The sequence below is a fragment of the Pygoscelis adeliae genome, unplaced genomic scaffold, assembly GCF_000699105.1.
Source record: "Pygoscelis adeliae isolate BGI_AS28 unplaced genomic scaffold, ASM69910v1 Scaffold105, whole genome shotgun sequence".
Classification (NCBI taxonomy): Eukaryota; Metazoa; Chordata; class Aves; order Sphenisciformes; family Spheniscidae; genus Pygoscelis; species Pygoscelis adeliae.
Window position 1 is genome coordinate 1,798,412 of NW_008824807.1, and position 11,403 is coordinate 1,809,814.

At 38.6% G+C, this 11,403-nt stretch overlaps 1 protein-coding gene across 1 annotated transcript in view; it reads right to left on the minus strand.

Moving 5' to 3' along the window:
* The window catches only part of SYNE1 (spectrin repeat containing, nuclear envelope 1), a 258,380-nt gene that overhangs the window by 102,661 nt on the left and 144,316 nt on the right, over nt 1-11,403 (minus strand). Inside the window, 4 exon segments of the mRNA XM_009324159.1 lie at nt 4,575-4,715; nt 5,778-5,972; nt 9,397-9,540; nt 10,819-11,001. Coding sequence (XP_009322434.1) covers nt 4,575-4,715; nt 5,778-5,972; nt 9,397-9,540; nt 10,819-11,001 — 663 coding nt within the window.

Consider the following 11,403-nt stretch of genomic DNA (forward strand, 5'->3'; position numbering starts at 1 on the left):
CACTAGGTTAGTCAGGCAGGCCTTGCCCTTGGTGAAGCCATGCTGGCTGTCTCAAATCACCTCCCTGTCCTCCATGGGCCTTAGCGTAGCTTCCAGGAGGATCTGTTCCATGATCTTGCCAGGCACAGACAGGAGACTGACTGGCCTGTAGTTCCCTGGGTCTTCCTTTTTTCCCTTTTTAAAAATGGGGGTTATGTTTCCCCTTTTCCAGTCAGTGGGAACTTTACCGGACTGCCACAACTTCTCAAATACGATGCATACTTCTTTCCTGACCCTGTATGATGGGGAGGAAAATTCAGCATGTTGAGCCATGTGACTGAGAGAAAACTAAATGTCTTTCACTTGACAGCTTACAGAGCTGTGTCTACCAAATAGACCACAGACCATTTACTCTACTGCAAATGTAAGAGTATAAATGTGTATAAATACCTGAAGGGAGGGTGCAAAGAAGACGGAGGCTCTTTTCAGTGGTACTCAGTGACAGGACAAGAGACAATGGGCACAAACTGAACCACAGGAGGTTCCCTCTGAACGTCAGGAAACACTTTTTTACTGTGAGGGTGACTGAGCACTGGGACAAGTTGCCCAGGGAGGTTGTGGAGTCTCCATCTTTGGAGATATTCAAAAGCCACCTGGATATAGTCATGGACAATCTGCTGTATGTGACGCAGCTTGAAGAAGGGGGTTGGACCAGATGACCTCCAGAGGTCCCTTCTAACCTCAACCATTCTCTGATTCTGTATAGGTGTATAAAAGTTAGGTACTAAACGAGACTACTTCTGAGATACCAGAGCTCACAGTATAATTAGGATCATAATTTGTAGCAGAATCTTTATTTCCCAATGTCATTTTAATATGTTATCTACTACCATATGTGAACAAAACCAAACAAGCTCTGGAAGAGCATAGAAACCAGGTCACTCCCCAGGCACAGTCACCTCTTGGGCTCTCTTTCTGACCAAACCTAGAGAGCACAGAATGCCCACCTGTCCCAGAAAACACCCCATCACCCAGCAGCTGCAGAGATATGGTCCTTCAGTCCTTCCCTCAAGAATGAAGAGACTTGTCAGGTTATCTGCTTCGTGTATGGACATTTTAACAATTAAGGTGCTACTCGCAGATCACCACCAATATTTTTAAGGGGAGGCAGCAGCTAAGAGTGTATTTTACAGACAGCTCGATCACACATCTTTACTGAGGATGCCTGAAAAAGTCAGTCTCTCCAGAGAAACGGGAGACCCAAGAATGGACAGCACATCAAGATGTCCAAAAGTGTCATGAGGTATTTATTCAAAGGCAGTAATTGGGAGACTTGCAAAATTTAATGATGAAAGAAAGCATTTACGATGTCCAGGAGCCAACAGGGAACAGGTAACAGCTTAGCACAGCATTCACTACTGCAATTTCAGAATTTTTTACTCTGACCACAAGTGATCTTTCCAAGTCACAGTGAAAAATTGCATCAGCGCAGGCAACTTCTCATTTTGCCTTGTCTGCAGCTACTCTCCAGCCCTCAGCTAGTCCTCTCTCAAGGCCAAGAGAAAAGCTGTGCTTCTGAGACTTCTTAATCATCATTTCCAGAATAAAGGCCTTGCTTTTAAAAGAGAGGAAAACAATCCCTTTTTCCTGTCTTTCCAACTACTTTTTGGAGTAAACAACATGGCAGTTTCTTTTTCGTAGGGCTTTAATGCTGGTAGTGTGAATCCAGATGTTTTTACACATAACAGGTTTTGTTCCCCCTATAAAGGCCCTAACGTCTCATGCCCTCTTTTATGAAAATTAACCAATGAAAAGTACTCGAGCTTTGCTGTTAGGATGTAGGAGCAAAGGGTGCGTTTAGATTTCAAGAGATACTTAACAAGTGCTGTTGCACCCTTGATGAGTTTTCATAAGGAAGGAGAAAGATGATTAAGTAGGCTGTGAACAGAGAGATAGAAAGACATTTAACAGTGACCCAGTGCTGAAGACTTGAATCACAGGATCAGCTGTGACCTCCAAGGCTTTGTGTCAACACTTCAGCTTTTTCAATTCAATTGCTCTGCATTATGCATCTGGAAAATAAGTTTTAGAAGAACATGCCCAATTTTAATCAACTCTATCTTTGGGTAAGTGTGAGAAGTTTTAGCCCCAGAGGATTCTCAGTCAGTACTGCAGCACAGATGAAGTGCCTGATTTTGCTATACATCAAAAACTGCATTAAAGGACTTATCTATTGCTGAAATATTATACACTGTGAAAACCCTCAGCCTTTTAAAAGTTAACATTTTTACAGTTTTTCCCCACTCCCCCCCAGTTGTTTTTAGAGGCGTTTCAGTACGAAACAAACAACCTGGGAAACTGTTAATTTATAACAGTGCTAGATCTGTCACTTTCTTGTATTTATGGTCTTGGTTTAATCTATTTCAATACATAGAAACAATATTTCCACTAATATGCACTTGGCATTTGTTTTATATTTTCACTACTTGTTAGCAATGTAAAAATAGTGCATAGATGTCTCAGTTCAGACAAGCCACATTTCACCATTAAGAGATGCTAGGAAACCTTGATGAAAGACTGTACATAGATTATTAGGGATGAATTTAAAGACAGTCTTAACACCCAACCTTGCCTCCCAAAAACACTCCAATTCATATGAGCTTTTAATTTTTTTCCAAAGACTAGATTAATGTAATTCTTTGCTTCCTACACTTCCTGTTCACATGTTTTTCTGGTACTTTGCAGGTGATCTTCCTGTGAGAAGTTATTTCTCTTAACACTAGTTACTTAAAAAAAAAAAAAAATTCCAAATTAGTTTTGCTGAGTCTTTTACTGAATACAAAGTATTTTTAACTTACTTTTAAGCTCCTAATTCACTATTCTCTAGATTTTTTTTTTTAAACCAACCTTCTTTCCTGAAGTCTCTCTGGGCATTCATCATGATCAGCACTGGCAGTTTCATAGCTTCTTTACTTTTAATCTCACGTGACTGTGAACCTAAGCATTTTGTAAGTAAACCACTGCATTTTGGAATGTTCTTCCGCTTACTGTTTAGTACGTGCTGTTCATTTCAACATTAACCACACTGAAGAAACCTTCATCTGTCAGGTTTTTTTTAGATTATTATAACACCAGTGATTTTATCTCTTTCAAAGATCATCTGCTAAATGAAAGATGTAATCTTTTTGTTCAATTTTGCCCTGCAAATCACAGGTTCTAGAACTTGTATTTTGGTGTCAGCTCATGGTGCAACAGCATCTTCACTGGATTTTTCCTTATTATTTGAGTTACTGGAGCTCTTAATCCGTTTTTTTCATTTTCAGAGAAATGTAATGAACTGACACTAAATTTGTTTATTAGAAAGCAAGCTGCTCTTACTCCTTTAACTCTTTCACTGATTAACACTGCCATAAGATTTTTGTGCTGAAATGTATAGCTGGCTTTCTACTGTAAGTATACTTTACTGGGAAATTTCTGATTATCTGAAATGACAGAACACTAGAAAAATCCTTCTTGTTCATTACATAACTTTTTTATTATGAAGGTAACTTTATAACTTTATTATTATGAAGTTTTTGTCACCATTCTTACTATCTTACCTTAGTATTCTTACTTATGTCAGTTCATGAAAATGAATCATTTATATTTGGCAACTTCTATAGCACCATATGCATCTTTGAAACGAGTGGAAGGAATTAGTGGGCAACTTGCTCAAACTTCTCTATTTCTACTCAGCAATGCAACCCAACATCATTCTACCCTTTACATCTGCAGTGGTCAGTTTTGGAAGCAGCCACAAATGAAAAAACAACCAACCAACCACAAAACCCACAACATGATGAATGCAGTGATGTGGTGACTGCTCCTAAGGCTCATTTCTAAGCTTCTACAACATAACATTTTATGTGTGTCTTCATGTGCGTGATGCTTGATGAGCTGGTTCATTACTCACATTTTAATCAACGCTGATATACACTTGTTCCTATTAGAAGTGCCAGAGTCCTCAGTTTTGATTTAAAAATCTAACTTTAGCAATTTCACTGATCTGCCTCATCAGCAATTAAAATAGACTGTCACTGAAAGTATGGAATGAACAATACATGAAAAAATACATGAAAGTTAATACTTGAAATGGTTTGAAGTGGAAGATACCAGACTGTGGCTTCAATGCTACAATGTCAATGGTAGCGCAAGATAGATGTATATGGACATAATACAATGTTTTATTATGGGCAGTACAAAATTGCATTTTTTCCTCAGGATGCAAGATTCCATTGAGTACTACTGTGAAAATAAAAATTAGCTTATAAATAGAAAATAGTAGTGACATGGAAGAGCTTTGTAATTGTCACTTAAAAATTATTTTTAAAAATAGTGAATAGCTGTAACACCAAATTTATACATTTTACACTCAGAAGTCAATATTTGTATCCATTTTGGACTAGAACCTGAAGGTTCACTTAGGTCAGAGGTTAAACCTCAGATCCTTGGAGCTATAGACAAATATTATTTCAGAGGATTAAAGAAACCACCTGTGGAATGGAACCATGCATGTCTCTGAGATAAAAGCTGAATGAATGCCAAGAGGGAGGTACCTGGTTAACAGAAGCATCTGTATTAGCCACAGGTGAGGGAGAGCGACAGGCAGGTGGAGAAGAAATCTCACTGTTGGTTCCCTCCTCCCCAGACTCCTCAGTGACAGGGGAGAGCAGCGTGTGACAGCGACCAGCAGTCATCTGCCACAGGAAAAGCAACGCCAGAGCACAGGAAGAAAATCAGTTACCTCAACTTAAGTTTGAGATCAAAACAAGAAAGACAACACATGGCCAGAATTACCATGACGTTATTTAGTCATACTTAACACTGTTACCTTTACCAGCTTAAACATCTGGTTCAATTAATAGTGTCATTTATTTGTCATACTTCAGTACAAACATGCTTTCCTGTACCCCTAATAAATTTAAAAGAAAATGTATAGCAAGCAACTCAATAATAACAAATTAGGGTTTGCCTAAATGTCTTCTAATACAATCACTGCTGTATATGGAAATACTATGGAGAGCTACAGAATAATGCAGTATTGGCTTCAGTATCCAGGCCTGGTTAGAACAACAAGGAATAGACTTAAAATATAAAATACACAAAATCCAGCAGCAATGTATTTTTCTTGCTTCCCCAATGCTGTTATACAGTGATAAATCCTGAAATCTGCACTCTGTTTTCACTCAGACAAAAATCCCAATAGCATCAGCAGTAAGTTTGTAATGAGACCCAATTAGAAACAAACAAAAGCAGAGTAATTCAAACATGAGGCCTATGGCAGTACTTAGCCAGCTTTCATTTCCAACACACTCATGTGAGAATATAGCAGCATACTCTCAATTATCACATCAACATTTTAAGACAAGAGCTTTAAAAATATGGTGTGTAAAACCTATACACTGCAACATGTTATGAAATAATATTTATTCTGGTTTTACCTTATTCCTGCAATTCAGTAGTTTCTTAGCATTTGCTTTTGCATGCTGACAGCTATGAAAAAGCACTGTATTTGCATATTATTACAGACAACTTCAACTGGTATTTAAGTAACTTCATCCTTTACCAACAAGTCTTGAAAACCCATATAAAGCAAAATACAGTAAGGGGAAGCTGCAGCTTGTTTGGTTTGCCACACTCCAGCCATTTCAAAAGCAAAATGCAGACGTGAGCTACGGCAATTTGCTACACAGCAGTGTTGCAATGATGCAAAAGCAAGCAGCTCAGATAAACAGCACTGAGACCAATGCTTTCCTTACCATAACCACCGAGGGATGAGCGGGGTGTGCTGGGAGCAGGTCTGAATCCAGCTCCTCCATTCCCTCTGAAAGCCCCTCCACTTCTGTCACTGTCAGCAGCATGGTGGCATGCTTTGCTTTCATTGTCAGCATCTTGCACTTCGAATTCAAAGAAGAAATTTGCTCCTGGTATCCTTTGATCTTCTGAGCCAGCTCCTGAGGAAACATTTTTTTTTTTCCCTAATGCAGAGGCAGCCAATAAAGGCCACAGGACCTGCAGCATTTCAGCTTCCGTGGCGAAGGCAAGCTCTCCCCTCCAAGCCCAGCCAATAACATCATAGCACTGCCTCTCAGAAACCCTGCATAAGCCGCCGCACTAGCTGACAAGCAGGATGTTGATAGTGGAGGGAACAAGTCAGGCTGCGTCTGGCTGCACAGCTAAACTGCAGAGCCAAGAGCTTTGACGCGAAACCGGAAAAGTGCTGCGAAAGGCTCTGTGTGCGTGGTAATTGCAGAAGGGAGGGAGGAACACCTCACGCTTGCATCCAGCCTGAACCTGACACAAAGTTTTTAAGCTTCAGACTGCAGCAAAGGGGCACATCTCTCCCTCCTCCTGTCGTATTTTTTTTCCCCTATTCTATTTCCATTTCTCTGAGAAAGATGAAGCTTCTCCGCATAGTGCATGCCATGAAAATGAGGTCATGTGGTAACCACAACTGTAAAAAATGCCCCATTCAGCTCTCGTCAGAAAGAATGAATTGTTAAAACAATAACTCACAGGGTCTAGCAAGATCAAATGAGATATGAACAATCAGTCACATAATAAGATCGAATGCGGACTGGAACGCTCTTTGCCAGTGTTTGGATACGCTATATTTTAATCTTGTTTTGGTTTTGTGTAAGTCTTCAGAATTAAAAGCTGAGCTGCACGCAGTACTAACTTTCTTTAAAAAGAGCTGGGGAATCTGGCCTAAAGCAGAGTGTATCTTAAAATATTGGTTTTTATGGCTACGAAATGGTCTATCTGCATGGCCAAACACCATCATAAGTTTAAGTTTGGTCAGAGAAGAAAGACGGAAATGAATAGTCTTAGAAACTGACGTGTCTTCTCTCCTATCCTGTACTGCTGCCCAGGTCAGTGTCCAGTTTCAAAGATTTCAATTAATATACTTAAAAAATGGTGGAAGATTTTGACATTTCTGCCGAAGCTATTGTTCCTGTCTTCCTAGAGGCTCAGTAACGTGAAAGAATTTTCATCTATGAAGTGAAAACGACATCTGTATAAGCTTGCCTGCTAAACCAGTGATTATTCATTCAAATATATATTTCTGCTTATTTTTATATCTGCTTTTATTTCTTCAACAAACACAAGTTTTCAAGGAAAAATAGCAACAGAAGTTGCAAGATCTAGTAGGTATAATAAGAAATAATTACAATATCTTTTAAAAAGTAAATAAGATCACTGCTTCAGGCTAGTAAAAAGTTTTTTTGGTTTTATAACATTTTCTGGAAACCATTTGCTCAAAATCACAGTGCAGAACAGTCATAGTGGGAAATATAGAGTTAGAAATGGAAGCAGCACAAAGACTGAGGATGATGCTTTACTGCCTGGGTTTCAGTGGTACCTGGTCACTGTCTGTCACATTAGCAACAAAAGGAGCTCTCTTGGAGCTCCAAGGCTTACCTTGGAGACTCAGCAAAGTCTTGAGTATAAAACATCAACTAGATCAATCGAAAACCAAACTGCAATCACATCAAGCCATAACTTTAATGTCTAGCAGCTGGAATAGTTATCTGCTCTGTTTGGCAAGTATCAGTCATTCACTAATGCTCAATGAATGACACCTCTGGGGCTCAGTGGGAAATTATTGTCATTCAATATACCCACTTAAGTCCATCAATATTACTGACATGCAATAACATTTGTGGCCTTAAAGTCCAATACACTGAGTATCTAACATACCTCTCCCAACTGAAAACAAAGAAAAAGAAAAGGAGGCAAAAATGTGATTGTGAAAAAAATAAAGCAACTTATAAAAGCAATGTCCTATGAGGTACTGCATTATCCATTAAAATAATTCACAAGTATGGAGATACTTGCCCACATTCTTATCTGAAAGTCTAAAGAAACACGGTTCAGTAAACATAGTTCCAGAGTGTAACTAGTTACATACATGCATGGTAATACAAGCTTCCTACAAATCAGGGTGTACTTTCCTTCTACTTTCTTCCTCTTATTTTAATTCTAAATATAGCTACTACAAATGTCCCTTTAAGGGCTTGTTCATGCAGGCTTCAATAGGGAATCTGGTAACTGATGTTTTCTTAAATTAGTAACACACGTAACAAGCATCTTGACAGACTTGCCTTTTGAAGTAGTATAATAATATAGGGTTCAATATATCCCCTTTATACTATGCTTTTCCACAGGTATTTAGCAGACAAAATATGAACCAAAAAGATGCATATCTCAGCCTTTCAAAAATCCTTACCCCTAAACGTGGAAAGCTTGCAAGTATGAAACCTGTCCACTCTGGTTGATCCCAACATGTGCAACAGAGTAAAGCTGCTGTCTTCCTGCAGACGTTTAGAAGGACTCCTAGCTACTGAACTCGTTCAAATGCAGATGAAACTTCGAGCTGCCCCATTTTTAATTACTTCCTCTCTGCAGCATCATTCCTTCCTCCAGCAATGTTACCCTGTATCGCTGCAGTCACTCTCCTGCATTTGCTGTTCCAGAACATTTGAATAGAGAATAGTAGCATTTTTAATTCAGTACTAAAAACCCAGAAGTGTTTGTGTAAGCAAACTGCTCTGCATTTATCCTAAGTAACTTTTGTAACAACTGGATAGAAAATGAGCAACAGATATAATATTAGGTTATATTGCGTAATAGCACAGATAGCTTTTAATTCAAAGTTAAAGAAATGGTGCCATCTGGTGCCAGAAGTGACACACAGAGTTCAATGGTGCATTTCTATCCCAATAAATGCACAACAGACAGGGGAAGGGGAAAGGGGCTCAGGAGCTCCCATGCCAGCACAGTGAGAAGGCTACACAGAGACTATCCCAACTCATTCGGGAGCTGACGATCCATGAGTTTGAGGGCCTGTAACTCCACAGGACAAAACTCTTCCCAACAATGACTTTAAAAGAAGCCTTTGGAGTGAACGTTGCAGTGTTTTCCTCCAAATCTACTGTGGTTTTCATGTGATTCAAGTCCCTTGGTGTTCTTTTCAGAACATTACTGGGATGGAAGTAAGTACTTAGGAGATATATGTATAGATATATATATTAAAGGATCACTGAACTAGCAGTGATCACCTGACTAACTGCTCAATATTGACTTCTGGGACACTCCTCAGTCAAGTACCTATGTTAACCGTCCCTTAATTACACAATGCTTTCACTTGTCATAATGTTGCCTGAAGATTAGGACCCATCTAACTGAATAAACAAATGAATTCTCCACACTGTACCAATAGCATGAGCTTCCTATCTGGCATTAAGTCTATCTGCTCGACTAGCCTTGAGCAAGTCTGAAAAGCTACTCAGCTAATTTATGACCATTGCTTATGAAAAGCTTTCTGGGTCAATCAGCTGCCATTGAGCCCATGTTGCTGCATTTTGGCTCTCCTACCTCATGATGCGAAATCTGGACCTGGAGTTCCTGGATGTTGCTAGTTGCTATTGGCTTGTCTTGGATCTCACGATGGGCGCTCTCCATCATTTGCTGTAAATGTTTCATTTCTTGCTCATATTGCTCATACTGAACCACTGCTTCCTAGAGAGGGGGGAAAAAAAAAAATACCGTCTACATGAAAAATAAGTATTTGCTTAGTCCAAGTATGACTGATCTCCCTTCTGAAGTGGAGCAAACTTACATCTATCTGGCACTCGTGTCTGGATAAGCAAAGCAGGAATATAGTCAGGAAAAAGTCCATTCAGAAATATTGTGAACTGCAGTTAATTCAATGGTTTCATTTATTAACTATTTCCAAAAAACAGTTCACATCACATGATCTTTTAGATATCCAATATAAGGAGCTAGAACTTCTGCTTCCAACAAGTATCTGCACCAAACATACGCACCAAAAAATAGCATTGCCTAGTCTCATGGTTTTACTATTGAGCACTTTCATCTGCTTTTTCACTTCAAGCCTCCATTTATGAAGTGGAAAGACTATATGAAAAAGTTAGATTTTACAGAAAAATACAACTGGGAGAGGATTATGAAGATTGATTCAGATCGTTATCCTAACAGTGTGGTATCAGTTCTTTCTATCATAGATTCACCAGCAGTTTGTCTAACCTGTTTTTAAAACTTTTCAGTGTGACATAGTACCATTTCTTGTACTTAAGTATCCTTAATGATCAAAAGTCTCTTCTGTTATCTAACTTGAAGATCTGTAGTTGTACCCTAGCTCAGTATGTATTTTTCTATCACTAAATAGCAGGAAAGAAAAGCTTATTCTCTTTTTCTTTGGAAATACCTTTTACATGTTTAGGTATGAATTCAAACAAACAAAACCTAGTTTTCTTGTATTTAGCAAATCTTGAAAATGCGAATTTAATAGATGCTGAATGACTCCAAAATCAGAAAGCAAATATATATTAATTTTTAAATAAAGACGAAAAAAAATTATGCTAGAAAGCTATTTAATTAACTTGATAGTTTTTATGCAATCATTAGAAGCAGTTGAAGTTATAATGATATATCAATTTCATTAACAGATTATAGGTATTATAAAATTAACCTGCACACAATTGTATATTAGCTATTTCTCCGGTTAATCCTAACAGCATTACAAAAAACATAGCAAGATCAATGAGAGAACTGAGATGAGAGTCTGGTGAGTAAATCAACAATGAACATGATCATGAATGTTAAAACCCCCAAAAACATGGAGTCAGAAATGACTGAAATTTAGAGGGGAACTTCCTAATGGTACTACACGGAAAAGAGGAATGTACAAAGATATGAAATTCCCCTTTTTCATCACAATTTGCACAGCACTCTTCAAGTTACGCAGAGTAATTGATGGGATGGAGTTGCACTTGCCTGCATGATGTTGCACTGCTGAATGGCAGTGTGCTGCAGGCGGCTGGCCTCCTCCTGGAGCCGGAGGGCATTGTGGCACATTGGCAGGCCGGTGACCACCTCTTCAGGAATCCTCAGGGCACTCTGACAGACTTGTACTGCATGAACCTTTGGCTTCAGCGACTCCATTTCAGACAACAGATGCTAGAAACAAAGTCAGTGCCACAATAAGCCAGTTTTGCAGAACTCCCAGAGCATTTGATGCAGCAAAAGAAAAATAATGATGAGTTCAAGCACTAAAACAAACAACAAATCTGATTATCTGTTTTCTAAATTGAATAGAATCAGGACACACTTTGTCTGGAGTTGCTCATTCTGAAATGAGCGTTCTTTTAAATATTAGTTAAACAAAAAGCCCATATAAGAAGAACAAAAATAATTCATCAAAGAGCATAGTAGTACCTATTTCTAAGTGTCTAAATACAAAAATATTTCTGTTAACATATTTGAAAAAATATCCTTACAAAATCCACAAATCGAAGCAGCGTAGGAGTCATTTATGTATACGCATATTTTAATGTTAAAATCCAAGTGGAACTTCCTGCT